Source organism: Mercenaria mercenaria, unplaced genomic scaffold, assembly GCF_021730395.1.
Source record: "Mercenaria mercenaria strain notata unplaced genomic scaffold, MADL_Memer_1 contig_3413, whole genome shotgun sequence".
NCBI classification, from domain to species: domain Eukaryota; kingdom Metazoa; phylum Mollusca; class Bivalvia; order Venerida; family Veneridae; genus Mercenaria; species Mercenaria mercenaria.
Genome location: NW_026461548.1, coordinates 15,239 through 32,735, shown reverse-complemented (window position 1 = coordinate 32,735; position 17,497 = coordinate 15,239). Strand labels below are relative to the sequence as shown.

The 17,497-nt window shown below is 34.9% G+C and overlaps 1 protein-coding gene and 1 long non-coding RNA gene across 2 annotated transcripts; one reads left to right on the top strand and one right to left on the bottom strand.

The window, feature by feature from the left end:
- Nucleotides 1–205: 205 nt before the first annotated feature.
- Nucleotides 206–2,074, top strand: LOC123533224 (uncharacterized). Its single transcript, XM_045314862.2, has one exon. The coding sequence runs from the start codon at nt 206–208 to the stop codon at nt 2,072–2,074; it is 1,869 nt and encodes a 622-aa protein (XP_045170797.2).
- A 2,068-nt stretch (nt 2,075–4,142) lies between these two features.
- LOC123535462 (uncharacterized) lies at nt 4,143–15,880 on the bottom strand. Its single transcript, XR_006683224.1, has 5 exons — nt 15,684–15,880; nt 11,633–11,786; nt 10,002–10,081; nt 5,095–5,240; nt 4,143–4,249 (listed from the first exon to the last, which is right to left on the bottom strand). It is a non-coding gene; the product is annotated as an uncharacterized LOC123535462 (long non-coding RNA).
- Between the last annotated feature and the right edge of the window lie 1,617 nt (nt 15,881–17,497).

The following is a 17,497-nucleotide window of genomic DNA, read 5'->3' as shown; positions in this document are numbered from 1 at the left end:
TTTGTAAACAACCATTTTTTTACGACATTGTTTATCCCCATGTAAACGTCTTTACAGATGAACAGGCGAAACGATGTAGTAGCTCCACAAGTGTAAAGTTCACAATGTAGGACTAACTAACGAATATAGAAAATATTTTTTTGTGTGTTGAATATATGCAAGGATTTGTAAGAAATTGGCAATTGAACTAGCTAGAAAAGAAATAATGGCTTGTAAAGCTGTATTGTGTGAGCCTTGCTTATATGTTGAGACTGAAATAGAAGCGGTGGGATTTTGTTCAACCTGTGCCGAGTGCCTGTGTTCGAAGTGTGTAGTTGAACACAGAAAAGCAAAAACGACAAGGAATCATTCAATTCAGCAAAACAGTATACCAGAGAATATAGAGATTATACAAGCAATGAATGAGATGATGACATGTCCGGTTCATAGAGAAATGAAGATTGCTTATCGGTGTGACGATCATGGTGTATGCGTATGCACAGTATGTCGGGTTGATACCCACAGAAACTGTGACAGTGTATATGAAATTGCAAAGACAATGCAAGCAGAGAAAACTTTAATCGATATTCGCGAAAGTTTTGCTAAAGTCAAAGAAAGAATGGTTTCTTTAAGAAAACAAAAGGAAGAAAACAAGACCAGTTTGTATCAGAATAAAACTCGAATTTTAGGTGAACAAGAGGAAATAATTCAACAAAATATTGATACATTAGAAGAACTTAAAGTACGATACAGAGCACAAACAAATGAAAAACTGCAAGCTGCTGTGTTGGAAATTGATCAAGACATTGAATCTGCTGATGAGATAGAGAGAAGCAATGCCAGAAGTCAAGACATGTTAAAGGCTTCAATGAAATATGGTGATAACGATTGTTCTAAAATTATGGCCCATTTATTGACAGAGAGGGTAATGAACCATAAAGAACTTGCAAATGAGCTTCAAAGAACAAAGAACAAGCCTTTGAAACTGAAGTTTGAAAGCAATCTGAATTTCATCAGCGTTTCATCACTTGGAACACTTTCTGTGATGCACGTTGAAACTAACGAGGCTAAAGATTCTGAAACTAACGAGGCTAAAGATTTTAAATGCCAAACAGAGAAAACAAGTGATGAAATACCAGAAAAAGATCAAAATAATTCGCCTATCGGGGCAACAGTAGTTAAAACACCATTAAATTCCTTGCCCTTAGTAGGTGAAAGTTTTATTACTGATGAAAGGAAGGTATACGTACGTGGAGATACTGATAAAAAACTTTGTTCGATAATTGGCTCAGTAATACTAGAAACAGGACATCTTGTTTTAATTGATAAGAACAATTCAAATATTAAACTACTTTCTTCTGATTTCATAGTTCTTGATATTTTGAGATTGCCTGGGAAACCTGTGCGAATGTGTGTCATTAGAAGTGATATGGTTGCTGTTAGTTTTGAACGCCTAAAGCGAATCAACCGCTACCTAGTTAAAGGCAACGCAATTTCGTATGAAGGCGGCTTTCCAACCGCACTTTTCAATCATGGAATAGCGTTTGACGGTACCAATATTGTTGCTATTATGTCAGACGAGGATTTTAGTCAGAATAATAACGCAAAAAATGACACTATTCAGGTAGAATTACGGGATGCATATAATGGAAAAATTACTGACGTGATCCAAGATTTTAGGTCTGTGGGTTTCAATTCATCGGCGCTTGTTCTTAACAATACTCAGGCAGTACGTATTACTGAAGACAAAAGTATGATTATAGCAGAATGTAACAGAGTGCTCTGTTTTGATCTTGTTAAGGAGTCACCAAAGACTGTTGCTAAAGAAAGAAGGTTCTACGTTTGTTCAGGTGAACTGCCGAAAGGCAGTATAGAAGATATAACAGCTGATAGAAACAACATATATGTGTGCACTACATCTGGACATGTTCTTCAAATATGTGCTTCTGACTACAGTAAGAACAGAGCTATTTTGTCTGACATAGGAGTAAGTGTGTGGTCGATAAGTGTTGACAGTAATCGTATTATACTGGGGTGCTTTGAGGATAACTGTGTACGAGTTTATACATTCAGAAAAAACAACAATGAAAATTGAAATTATCTCGTTGGAAGTTAAAACATGAAACTGATGCACCTGAATCTGATAATCAGACTAATGGGCCAAAATGAGAACGTAGCTATCTTCAACAGACCTAGTTCTTCTTTTCCATTTATGCTAATTTAAGAGCAACGACCGAATAGCATTCATTATTTTTAAAAGACAAAATTCTTGCCGCATTCCACTTCATTTATATTATTTAAAAGTATAAACATTACAATGAGTGAAATAAATATATTTATACAATTAACAGAGTTGTACGTACCGTCGGTAATTCCGTGGCTAAGTGATATAGTTCAACAACTGTGATTTTTCACTACTGTCACTCCCCCCACCCCCACCCCCACCCCCTTCGGCTTGACGTTCAAGCTCTCGCAGGTTTCCGGTTATTTTATACGTTAACTCATCTGGCTGGTCGTGGGGCCTCCTTGGCCGATTGACTAAGATTGCTGACTTAGAATCACTTGCCCTCTCATCTATGTTGGTTTTAAAGATGATTTTTATGTGAAGAAACCACCAAACTGCCTTACTAAGGGCAGTGGTTCTACCAAACCCTGAAATAATTTCTAGAGGGACACCTGGGATTTTTCTCTACCATCAAACGCTGGAAGCCACCATATGCCCTAAATTGTGTCTGTGTGATTCAAAACCAAATAAAAACAAAAAAATCATCTAGCTGGTTCGGACAGGTGAAAAAGAAATGTTTATACCCAACAACCATTTGACATGAGCCTGATGTCGAGCCGATATGGATTTCTATATCAGTCAGATATCAGCTGTCGCATCGGGCTGACACGGCTCCTAATCGGGCCAATGTCGGCTATTTGCATGTTCATTGCCGATAATTTGCTTAGTGCCGATATCGGCTAAAAGACCATGGTTGAAATTAGAGGCAGTAACTCCAGAACCCATGACGGAGTCTAGCCGGTTTTCAAAAGGAACCGAGATCTTATTGTGACTTAAGTTGTGTGTCTTAGTGGTTAAAATCGAATGTAAAATGTCACTTCTATCGGGTTTAACATATTTTGGCGCTTTCAGGGGTCAGTGAGGGGCTGTAACTCTGGAACCTGTGATTGGATCTGAAGGAATCATCATGGAATCCAAGATCTATTGTTGTTAAAGATATTTTGCAAGTTTGCATCAAATCAAACCATAAATGAAGTCAAAAGCCAAAATAGTAAATAACTCTGGAACCCAAGATGGGATCTGACCAGTTTTCGAAAGGAACCGAGATATCATGCCAATACAAGTTGCGTGCAAGTTTGATTAAAATTAATTGCGAAATGTGGTCTCTATCGTGTTTACAAGCCAAAATAGCAAATTTTGGCCCTTTAAGGGGCCATAACTCTCGAACCAATGACGGTATCTGGCCAGTTTTCAAAAGGAACCGAGATATTATTCCAATACAAGTCATTTGCAAGTTGTATTAAAATCGATTACAAAATGTGGTCTTTATCTTGTTCATAAGATCTTGTGGACGACGGAGGGACGACGGACGAAGGGCGATCACAAAAGCTCACCTTGTAACTACGTGACAGATGAGCTGAATAGCCACAGAAAGAAGTCCATTATTTATGGTCATCTTCATATGACGGTCCTTCATCTGTGAAACTTTCAAGCATATCCTTTCAATAGTGTTTCATAATCAATAGTGTTTTTGAGGAGTTGGACACAAGATTTTTCTCTATACTCTTTATAGCAAAAACTGCGGTAAAATAGTAACAGAAAAAAATCCGAATTTTTATCATCTGCACATCAAGCTTGTTTATCTGTAAAAGTTTGAAGCAAATCAATTTAATAGTGTGGGAGGAGTTGGGCACGCAAAGTTTCGGGACATACAGACGTACGGACAACAGCAACGCTATATGCACCCGGCACATAAATGTGAGATGATAAAAAGTAGGGGACACTTTCTAGAGGGACTGCTGTGTTTGTAAAATATATTTCATTACATTTAAGTTCATCAAAGGTCAAAGGTATTTGGTCAATAGAATATGGAGAGCCCTATTAAAACCTCTCTTACCAGCTTTAGGCTGAAATGATACAAATTTGAACAAAACCATCATAGAAATGATAAAAGTTTTAATGCTGTAAAGACAGAAACAGTAAATACTGCCATTGAGCACAAGAAGTGAGAAACGTTCCATCCGGCTGCTTAGGATTTCAACCAGTCTGAAAAATAAAGAAATCAAAATATTTAAAAATGTTTGGATATTCTAAAGCATGTTTTTATTTTGACTTTCCATTATATTGAAGCTAATCTTTGCCTTCCGAGTTTAGAAAAATGTCTATAAACTTTTGACATTCAGATTTGCTTTTAACCCGAATATAAGTTAAGACTCTGGCCCATTTTGCAAACGTTAAAGTAGATTTTTTGTCAAGTAAGATTTGATTTTAGTTTTCTTTATGGTGTTCTTGTACAGTTTCTGCAGTTTGTACCAGTTCACTAGTTGTATTTCTATCTAGCACAGATGTATGGATTCAGTCTAAATATTTTTCTTGAAACACCATTTGTTCAATTTTTTCCTCCAACTTTCCTTTGTGACATGGTTCCAAGTTTCGACACCAGTCTCAGAATGTTGGCTGGTCAATTTCAAGTTTAAGCTCAGAATCTACCAATCAGATATTTGAGATGTGAGACTCTACTCCAAACATAAAAGCTTGAACCCTGCTTATAATCAACGGTCAGACAAAAAAATCAGTTTCTTGTGAATCATACCGGTTCGAGACCTCATAGCATTTTACTTTATGTAAATCATTTCCTCTAAACATTTGTTAAAAACTTTAATTTAAACTAATCGACACAAGCTGTTTTTTGCAATCTATTCAACAGTCTTCTTTTGAGATAGAATTGTGGACAAAATAAACACTACATACATTTTACAAATCCCTAATATGGGTTGTCAATTTGTTTGTAATCTTTTGAGCATTACATCTTTACATTTTATACAAAATTCTGTGTTGATTAGATATCGAGTTGTCTACAACTTTTAAAAAAAATAAACTGGGATATTTACTGACAATAGGGATGTCACAAACTGCAACGGGAATTGCCTCTTTCTCTGTCATCTGATATATTGACGGCTAGTCAAGTACACAGCACATGAGAAGTGGTGCTTGTTTTCAAGGTTGGTGCCCATCTTGTCTTTCAATGAGGCAATCTCTAGAAGAATGTAACATAGTTGGTGAAAATCATTGCTCATTGAATTTACGTCCGATTGTTATTGTTGTTATATTATATTTAATATTAAAGTAAATTTCTTATATTAAACTAATCATTTACTAGTGTGTCAGATTTTCATTGAAATATGTCAATAATTGAACAAAGTGTGGAGTTAGAAAATTTGTTGAGTCCAATAGTCAGTCCGGAATTTAAGGAAATATTATATGCTAGCTTAGAACAATTGTCCACTATCATTATCAAGGAAATAGTAGTTATATAACGACATTTTCATAATTTTGTGTTAAATAAAACAATATGACACAATTTTTAAGCATTGCGGGAAGCTAAGACAGTATATCGGATCCAAAAACAAGAGCTGTCCGATGACAGCGGGCTCGATTATTTGAAGCCATTTCACCTAATACCAGCTTTAGAAAAATGTTCTAAGAAGAAACAAGAGCACCATAATGCGAAGCAATATACGCTCGAAAGTATGACCTTTGACCCCAAGTGTGACCTTAACTTTGAAGCGAGACATCAGAAACATGCGCTCTGCAAGTCGTCTCGATGTGGTAAACATTTGTGCCAAGTTTCTTTAAAATCCTTCAATCAGTTCAAGAGTTACAGAGCATGAACAAAGTCATATGACCTTTGACCCCTAAGTGTGACTTTGACCCTGAAGCGAGCCATCCAAAGAATGCGCTCTGCACGTCATCTTGATGTGATGAACATTTGTGTCGAGTTTCTTCGAAATCCTTCAAGGCGTTCAAGAGTTAAAGAGCGGATACGAAATTGCAACGGACAGATAGACGGACACCGGCGTCATAACATAATACGTTCCTTCGGGCGTATAAAAAGGACAAAATATTGCTAAAATGTATGCCAGAGTTATGAAACTTGCCATGTGAAGTCATCCCATGATGCCAAAGACGTGTGGAGAATCTTAAAACAAACTGTCACAAAATTTCTGTTTTAAAATGGAGCATAATTTTGACAAAATAAAAGCTAGAGTATTGTAACTTGTCCTTGGAGGTCACCTCATGATGCCAAAGACATGTGTTAAGATTCAAAACACTTGGCCAAGTAGCTTCTGAGAAGCCTTCTAAGATGCAAACTTTAACCTGTAATTCTAAGTTTAAAATGGTTTAAGTTTGACAATATAAAAGCTAGAGGTATGCAACTTGTCACGGGAGGTCATGTCTCGATACCAAAGAAACGCGTGAAGTTTGAAAGCATTCGGCCATGTAGATACTGAGAAACCTGCTTACATGCAAACTTTAATCTTTCGTGATGTGAACGCTGGCGCCCCTGAAAGGGTAAATACATGTACCAAAGCTCTACTACTTGAAAAATAAATGTGGAAATATCATACGCAAAATTCTTCTTTAAAAAAACATTTTCAGAGAGCATTTGTCCTGTTTGCATGCCTTCTGTTATTCAAATTACAGATAAATATCTTGTCCATAACAGGCTAAACAATTACAAAATTTGATAAATCAAGGGCCATAACTCTGCTAAAAACACTGAACTGGAACATGCCCATGATATGCACAACTATAGGCTTGGCATTGAACAGTGTTGTGAAGTTTGGTGTAATTCATCCTGGCGATACCTGAGCAGTTGCCAGGAAAAGGTAAAATACGACAGATCAAAGGCCATAACTCCCACTGAAAATCACTGAAACAGATCATGCCGATAATATGTATAACTAGGCTTGGCACTGATTACTCCTATATTGGCCTGTAGCTACTGCTTGTTGGTTTTAATACGTGCACCAGTACTCCCTGTATTCAGAAAGTTGATTTACTGTAAGAGAATCCCTTTTATAAATCATGTTAAAATTTTAGGTATTGGTATATCATTCAAATATAAGGTATGTCTCTTGAGGCAACGGAAGTGCTATGACCTGTGTATGACGGGTAATGACTGGTTTTGCCAAAAATAAGTGGGTTACACAAGGTCAAAAACAAGCTCACTACATTAAATCATAGAAAAAACCTTAATGACAATCATTTTAGTAACCCCACCACGATAAATTAGCGGCTTACTACCGTTTGCGAAATCAGTCAAGCTTAGGTCAGCCGTAGTTCCGTTACCTATAATGGCGGAATGCAATACCTTGTACTTAATCTATCCTTAGACTTAATTTTTAAGATTCTTTAAAAGGCGAATTCTCGACATATTGTTGATATTTTTATACTCAGAGAGTGCAACTTCAGAGGTGAAAAGCAGCAAACGTTCGGTACTTTTCCATTTACGTAAAACTACTATCAGTGCAACCAGGAGCCTGTAGTTGTAATAGAAATGACATGATAAATAACTATAGTTGACCCATTATGACGGCAATTTTCGTGACCTTACGTAATATCCGGCATTCCTCAACCGTTGACTCAATATAGCTCAAACAAATACACATAACTAGGCTGTTTAGAGATAACAACTTTCCTATCTTCTGAGCTTCCTCTTTTCTCAGCAATGTCTGGAAGGATTTCCTATCACATGCAGTTTCGCATTATCCTCTATTCAAAAGACAAGGAGATCTTGTTTGGCGCATCAAATACCTGCATGTTGAAATATAAGACATACACTACAAGTATCTGGTCTTATTACACATAAACCTTTGCTGTATAAAGAATCTGTATTCAATATGTTTGCCAGGATAAAGTCAAAACTTGGAAAACAAATTCTGTGACGTTATATAATTAAACACCCAATAAATCCCATCAATGACTTTTTCAGGGTGACTTTTTTACTTTTTTTAGTTTAATGACAGAATTACTGTCTGCAATAGTTTTGCTTGGCTTCCAAAGGATATTCTTAGGAGCTGAATCGCAGGCTGAAAATATTGTGGAATCATTAGGCCTAACAATGAAAAACTTGGAAAAACATGAAGATATTACATGACCACACATGGGTCATGTAAGGATGTTTTGTCTCACCGTGATCACAAGATAAACAAGAGAGCCACTGTGGCCATAAGTCTCTCATTTGACATTGGATATATGGATGACACGCTGAATCATGAATGGTAATTAACAACTGAGTTTAGTATAAACAGAATGGCCCTGAATACCCTATATATTTCTCACCTGATCTAGTTCTTATCCCAGTTAACCTGAGCATGTTCTATGTAAATCAGATAGATCTTAACCAAAGTTTTCAATGACTGACCTAAGGTGTGACAAAGATTTTGACCTCAGATATCCGACTTTTGAATTTGACCCAGATTTCTTACTGTGATAGAGACCAACATTCTGACTAAGCTTTATGACGATCAAGTTGAAAAAACGATCTCTGAAGTGTAAACAAAGTTTTCTTCTATGATTTTACCTAATGACCTAGTTTATTCCCAAGTGACCCAGTTTCAAATTAATTTTAAATTTTAAACAGACATACATTCCTACCAAGTCTAATGAAGATCAGGTAGAGAATGTGGCCTTTAGAGTGTTTACAATGTCTTTCTATTATTTGTCCAAGTGACCTCGTTTTTGACCTAGATAATTCAGAGTCAAACTTGTCCTAGATTTTATAGACACAACATTCTGACAACGTTTTATGAAAATTAAGTGGAAATGCGGCCTCTAGAGTGTTAACAAGGTTTTTCTATGATTCAACCTATTGACCTATTTTAAGACCTCGAGTAACAAAGTTTTGAACTTGACCTACATTTTATAGAGACAACCATTCTGTCAAAGATTTATTAAGTAGAAAATGTGGCCTTTAGCGTGTTAAAGAGGTTTTCCTATGATTTGACCTATTGACCTAGTTTTTCACCTGGGGGTAATCCAGTTTTAAAATTGGTCAAGATTTCATAGAGAGTAACATTCTAGCAAAGTTTTAAGAAGATTTTTGTATGATTTTACCTACATGTAGTGTCCTAGTTTTTTTATCTTTGGTAACCCAGTTTTAAAGCTGACCTAGATTTCTGAGAAAGTTTTAAGAAGATCAAACAGGAAATGTGGCCTCTACAGAGTGTTAGCAAGGCATTTCTTTTTGACCTAGTGACCTAGTTTTTGATCTCAGGTAACTCAGTTTTGAATTTTTTCCAAAATTTCATAGAGTCACTCTGACAAACAAATCTGACAAAGATTCATAAAAGTGATGTAGAAAATGTGGCCTTAAACAAGGTTTTCATATTAATTGACCTGCTGACCTAGTTCTTGTCCCAAGTTGACCCAGGGATCAATTTGTCTGAATCCAATTGTTGATGACGCACGACAACGACAGAGACTTAGGGTGAGCACTTTGTGCAAAGGTGAGCTTAAAACATAAAACATGTCAAGTGCCCCATTTGAACAAGTTAGAGAGGTCCTTACAAGGAAGCTACAGACCAAATTTAGTAAAGTTCCGCCGTAAAAGGTAATATAAAGATATTTCTTTCTTTCTTTCAGCTAAAGTGTCCCCTAAAGTCCCCAAAACTGAGAGACCTTACAATGATGCTACAAAACCAAGTTTAATGAAGATCCATGGGGAAGAAGTCGTTATTTTTTTTATTTTTAGCACTAAAAGGGGCCAACTGCCCTCATTTGAACGAAATTGGAGAGGACCTTACAATGGTGCTACAGACCAAGTTTGCAAGTGCAATAATTCTACATATTCTTCGATCGAATCGATGAGCTAAAATTGGGAGGGATCAATACATTTAGTTTATATCAAAACGAAACTTGCATTTTAAGCGTGAATACTTTAAAACATGTAAATATGTTTTAAAAAAAGGCGTTACAATGCAGCTATTCCCAAGAAATCACCCCAGTACTATACCCTGATAAAGTTAACGCAATGACAGGCTGGACATATCCCAAGCATATCCAGTCTACTCCGACATAACCCAGGTTGTTTATCTGAAATAAGATTAAAACATATACAATATAAATTCTATTCTTTACTTACTATCACTATGTATGTAATGATACAAAATATAACATCAACGTTACAGATTTTTATCTTCGACCCACGCGATCACTAATAACGTGGTTTCATAAATTATGTTTATTAGTAACATTTAACTGAAACGAAAAAAAAACAACACTATTTTTCTTATAAAGCCATAATATGGCCATCAAAATGATCGTTTCGCTTTATCATCAAGATCATTTCTCAAATACATATATTCTGCCAAATCCAAAGTCATAATTTCCAGTCCATCCTGAATTTTCAGTAAACCATCAAAATTTCGGGAAAACATAATAATGGTTCTGGGGTCATATCTGGAGCTTTCATTTTTATTTTATTCATTAAATTGCCAAAACATTTTACTTCACAATTTTATAAAGGTAAACAAACTAACATATTCATCATTATTAGCCAATCACATTTCTGCGTGGTCGACTGTTTCACAATTTCCCTACAAAAACTTACTAATTTATGAATTTAACATTGTTTTTGTTGCAGACTAACCATAAAAGAAAATATCGAGAAAATACGTGACTACGTGACAAATCCTCTAATAAAACAGTTTACCACCAAAAATTGGATGTCTAACAATCATATGAAATGAGGGTTGTCTAATGACAGCGCGCTCGTCTATTTGAAGCCTTTCACTTTAATACTAGCTTACATACAAAGCTTTACAAAAAAAATTCCAAGTTGAAAAAGAGGCATACTTTTTCTCCAAGCCATTTAATATGATGCCCAGAGTTATGAAACTTTCCATGTAAGGTCATACCATGATGCCAAAGGGTTGGCATTAATTCACCCATATTGTGTGTACGCATGCATTGAATGTATACTATTAAACCTATGTTAAACCTAACTCTAACCTTCAGTCAGTATATTGTACACTCAATTCGTGCGTACATCCAATAGGGGCGATTTATTGTTTGCAGATGCCAAAGACGTGTGGAGAATCTGAAAACATTGTGTCAAGTAATTTCTGAGAAACATGCTTACATGTAAATTGTCATAAAATGTCTATGCTAAATGGGATAGGTCTGACAAAAAATAGCTAGAGTTATGTTACTTGTCCCGTAGGGTCATCACATGATACAAAATACAGGTATTAAGTTTGAAAGCATTAGGCCTAGTTGTTTTAGAGAAACATGATTACAAGCAAAACTTTAGTGACGAACGGGTGACGACAATAGCTGTACTATTAAAAAACACGTAGACGAGCTAAAAAGGAATCGTATATATATGGGAATTTTAATAAAATACTACAATATAATGATTGGCCTAATGTTTTTATTTTGCTGCGCCTCGCTGAACAAAGGCCGAAAAAGCATTTATCAAAACACAAACGCTTAAAAACCCGGTCGTTGAAAATAGTTCAAATACTAAAATATTATCTCTATGCATTGAACGAATATGTAAAAAGCTATATACTTCAATAGACTTCAATCTAACCTTTGTAAATATTACTACATATAAGATTAATACATGTATAAAATACTTACTTTATTCTAACTTCCTTTTTAGTAGTTTAGTACTTGGACATAATAAATAGTTCTTTCCGGATCTCCAATTCTTCAATATGCAGCTGTTTCCGGATCTCTAGTGCTTTGATATTGTTGTTCCGGTAGTGCATTTGAATGTTATTGCTTTGTATTTCTAACATTTGGATAAAAATGTTTCTAAATTTCTGGGTTATGTAATGGCTATCAGATCGTAACACCGTTTTCCTAGTATGTTCAACTGTCCATCAGTCCGGCCCACTTCTTGTACGGTTTGAGTATGACCCTTTGTTTATCTATATATTTTTTGTGTTTATATATATATATAGATTTGTTTTGAGTTTTGCCCTTTTTTCTATTTCTTTTGTTTGTTTTAATTTGTAATGACATAAATAAATGTTACAAAAGAAGATAAAATTAATGGTACTAGTATTTGATTTCTTTTCTATAAAAAGATTGTTCGGTATTTAAAAAAAACACAGTTAAAAACTTATGACCCTTACATGATATGTCTTGGCTGTTTTATTGTCCTTCAGCTGGCATTAAAATGTAAATTACATGTATCTGAAAAAAGTTTTATGAAAATGGTTTTCAAACAGAGATTAAAAGAATATTAGGTAGAAATGAAAACACACCAATAGGAATGAAACCATCAGCCACCAATTTTGACCCAGAGAAAGTAAATAGAATGGGACCAAACCCATACAATTATTATGGAATGTTAAAGACTTAATCTCTTTATCAAACAGTGTTTGTCTTTCTCTGTAAGTTTTGTTAATACCGCGAAAACCAGTTCGTCTTTTCGCAAACGTGCCAGTGGCATTCATGGGATAAAATTTGTCTAAAAATGATTTTAGTGATTCTGCATCTTTGATGATATCTGCTAAACTGTACAATTTTTTATTGTCAGTTAACACAAGATGGTTTCTAATTGGCTCAGAAAATGTAAAGGCCAGTATAATCTGACAGTCAGTTTTACTTGCATTTCTAACATCTGCACTATAAAACTCCCCCTTAATCGCTTGCCCCAGCAGAAAAAAGAACAAATGTGGATCTGAAATTCTGGTGATAAGATCTTTGTAAGTAGTTAAGTCATTATCCGGAGGCTCAACCGGGACATTGTTTTCATTCCACCATGGCCTCTGTTGTGCTGATTCTATATCAGGTGTGAACAAACAGCAACAATACCGTATACATAAAAGTCATAGAGATCTATTTTAAAAATGTACTTTCCAAACTGAATGCAATATATATAAGTATTCTTTTTTTCTCTGGCACCTATCGAACCTTGAATCAATATTTCATTTTGATATGAAATTTTATCATCTATTATTAGAACTTTTTTGGGCTCTCTTTTTACATGATCATTTTCTAAAATAAGACAATCTATTTCTTTTTCTGTAGCTCCAAATGATTCTTTTCTTTTTCTTTTTACTGTAATTTAATGATTATTTTCTTCTTCTTTGTATTTACTTCAAAATGACTGTCACTAGTATCTGAAGGTGATGATATACCGATGCTACTTACTGATTTAACAGTCAAGCGGAAACTAAGTGTTTTGTCTCCTTTTAAATCTGTTTCATAATTGAAAGAATGAGATTTGCTTTTCGAATTACGGTTGTTAGGCATGCCCTCTGGTTGTCTGTATGAAACAGCATCTAGTACTTTAAACTGTTCAAGATCAGAAGTTTTAACACCGCTTACCCCAGATGAAAAAGTTTTGCTTTTACTAGTAATGTCAGCGCTGAAACCAGATATGTTAGGATCATTGTTACTAGGTGCGTGACTTGACTCTTTAATGGGTTTTCTTTCTGCTTGGTTAAGCTTCAAATTTGGTCCACCAGCAATTTTGTCAGCAGATATTTGACAATTATCAAGAAAACACGCTGTACCAGGTTTCACTCTAGTTTGTAAATGACTTTCACTGCTGTTAAGCATGCCCTCTCGTTGTTTGAATGAAACAGCATCTAGTGCATTAAACTGTTCAAGATCAGAAGGTTTAACACCGCTTCCCCCAGATGAAAAAGTTTTGTTTTTACTAGTAATGTTAGCACTGAAACCAGATATGTTAGGATCATTGTTACTAGGTGCGTGACCTGACTCTTTAATAGGTTTTCTTTCTGCTTGGTTAAGCTTTAAATTGGGTCCATCAGCAATTTTGTCAGCAGATATTTGACAATTATCACGAAAACACGCTGTACCAGATTTCACACTAGTTTGTAAATGACTTTCACTGCTGTTAAGCATGCCCTCTCGTTGTTTGAATGAAACTGCATCTAGTGCATTAAACTGTCCAAGATCAGAAGGTTTAACACCGCTTCCCCCAGATGAAAAAGTTTTGTTTTTACTAGTAATGTCAGCAGTGAAACCAGATATGTTAAGATCATTGTTACTAGGTGCGTGACCTGACTCTTTAATGGGTTTTCTTTCTGTTTGGTGAAGCTTAAAACTGGGTCTATCAGCAATTTTGTCAGCAGATGTTTGACCTTTATCAAGAAAACAACTGTATTAGGTTTCACACTAGTTTTTACTTAACAAGACAGAATAGACAGCTTATCACTTTTTGCTTTGGATGGATACATAAGGTCTGGGGTAGTATCGGTTGACAGTCCATCATCACCACTAACACGAGGTGGAAAAACAACACAGGAAGTAGATAAAGATCTTTCAGTAATACAGTAAACCTCGCTTATAAGGAACAGCTTGGGACCTCTAAAAGTTGTTCCTTATAACCGAGGTTCCTTATATCCGTATAACGAACTAATTCCTTGTAACCGAGGTTTGTATAATGAACACAATTTGTATAGCGAAAACTATTTGACTGACATTTGAAAAGGGCTATTTGTTCACCTCTCCGGGCCGACCATAAATCTGTATGTGAGAATGTTGCGAGTCTAGTACCGGTCCTTTTCTGGAGAGGTGGTAAGGTAAACTGCCTGCATGTATGTGACTGAAAAAGTGTTGAAACACGGCCTATAAACCTAAACTAAGCCAAAATGTACGTCGGTAAGAATGACCGTAGTTTTTGTTTATTTTTTGTCGGTTATTTCTATCTTCTTTTTAGAGAGCGCTACATTATGACTAAAAGATATGTTGCAGTTACTCCCCTTACCTTGCTCAACTGCATTTTATGTGAATAGGCATCAATACTAATATAAAATAAATGTTCAATTTTCTATTTGGCATACACTAGACAACGGCGTCTTACATATAAATTAAAATGTAAATTATACCTATAATTTTGCTATTGTCTATTTTAGCACCTGCTATGATTTTTACAACTGGAAATAAGGTAAATTGGACTGTTTACCATTGTTAATCACGCGTAATTAGCACATTTATTAGGATATTTCCATCGTTACGAAACTATCTAGACTAAGAATGACCAATATTATAATCCCAAGTCTACTATCGTATAGTATTTGATAAATGTTAATGATGATATTATATATTTTCTTTTTATCGTATCCTTGAATTAACAAAATAAAGATCATAGAAATGAAATCATTTGTTTTATTCAAGTGCATGAAAGCACGTGAAAGTGCCGAGATTACTCCAACGTCGTCAGCAATTCTCCTGTTTATTTCCGATTTTCAATAATTTTTATTATGTCTGTTCGCTATAACCGAAGGGTTTGCCACTTAATTTTCATACTTTGGGACTGGAAAAAGTGTTCCTTATAACCGAGTGTTCCTTATAACCGAGTTCCCTATAACCGAGGATTTTTACATTGAATAAAGAAGGAATTAGATCGGGGAATTGAAAACTGTTCCTTATAACCGAGTGTTCCTTATATCCGAGTTCCTTATAAGTGAGGTTTACTGTATTTTCATTTTCAATATTCCCTGCTTCTAAACAAGTACTTTCTGTTTCTTCCTGTATACGTAAATACCATCTTTGATTTTCAGAACACTATCTCCAAGCCATTTTATTTTAATATCATGCACGGACATGTCATTTGTCAGATCATTTACTTTAAAATCATTAATACATTTAACATGTGCGATAAAACCTTTTTTAGACTGCTCTATATAATCAATAAAAGTTTGTTTACCTTTTTTAACGTAAGAATTTCAGTGCCTCCAATAAAAGTGGCTTCCAATAATTAATAACCAAGAACCGCTTTTTTTCAAGAAGCGAGTCTTTGTCAGTCATTGTCTAAGTCATGGCCTGTACACACTGGCTCTCTCTCTCTCTTTGGAGGTGAGTTGAAAAAAGAGCCACTGATAATTCCGAGACGGCGCTTATGACTGGAACTATACAAGAAATGTAAACAAAGAAAGAGGGTGAGTTGATGAGTAACGAATTAAAGACCTTATTTAAAAAAAAAAACGGACAATACAGTTCCATTCAGAAATAATTATATTTTATAAGTTTACAGGTCGATTTGCAAAGCGAAAGCATTTCTTGATGTGAGGACTTTTGAAAGTTGGGAAATAGGACCAATACAAACTGAAAGTGGAAACGTGTCTATAAACTTGAACCTGATTTACATAAATTAAATATCTAAAAGTTAGTATACCGATCTTTTTGAAAAGAATGTCTTATAACTGTATAGCATACGTGATTTAGTGACAGGTTTTATCCGTATATGTGCATTTTTGACAAAGAGAAGGAGCCAGCGCTGTACAGGAGGCGCTAAGAACCAGAGGCAGAGTCAATGCCAATTTGAGTTTGTGGTGTTTATATATAATGGTTTTAAGTTATCAACAAGTTATCCGTTTTCACTAAACTTTATTGATATATATTAATTATTCTTTTCTCTATTATAACATGTCTAATGGCGCTAAAACATAAGTACATTAGATGTATATGATATTTGTAATGTAAGGGGAATTTCCCATTCGACACAAATTTTCATGGTCAATGAATTTTAGAATTAAACTGAGTAGTGTAATCTCTATGGCAATCGGTATGATTACAAGTTTAATATGCTTTTAAAATTTCTCTTTGATGTTCAATTTTAACTTTGCTGTGAGTTTAGTCTCGCTAAGTTTTACTGAAAGTCTTAGGGATTGACACTTGAATACAGTATCCTAGTTTAAATAAAAATATGAAAAAAGGATGACTAAAAATTACGGCTAAAGGTTAGTATTCAACATGTTTTAAAGATAACAGTCAAATTGAAAATGTCATGTTTTGGAGATATATATCCACTGACAAGATCTTAGAGTTGTCCGTGTCTGTCGTTCTATAGCCATACCTGTGTATACAAAAGTCATATTGAGTTAATATTTAGTAATCGTTGTTTGCCCGCCTTGAAATGAAATGATTATTTTACTGATATCTCTCTTCTTGTTATTAAACTCATCTTTACATATTAAAAAAAGTAATTGTCCCTTATGTGAGTAATATGACCGTTTTATTAATACCAGTTAGTATTAGCTGAAGAATGCATTCAGCTTATCTAATCAGAATCTGTGCCTTAACACAGCAGGTATTGCCCATGAATTAATGCAAAAACTGTATTTTTTCCAAAGCTCATGAATTTCCGTGATGCCTTTTTGCAGGGATTACCAATTTATTAAACAACTGAGCACCTCTCTTAATGAATTGTTATAGGATAGCAGCTAGCAGCGAGTATAAACAAACGATAACTAAAATTTGATATAAACTCAATATGACTTTTTGTATACATAGCCATGGCTACAGAACGACAGACAAACGTACACGGACAAAGACAATCTCGAACACATGACATTTTCAATTTCATTGCTATCTTTAGAACATGTGGATAATAACTTTTAGCAATAGTTTAAGTAATTCCTTATAAAAACTAGGCTATTTACAAGTCCATCAAAAAGAATTAGTTTAAAAGCCTAACTAAATAAACAGCACAATCAATATTGAAAATAAAAGAGTACTTTC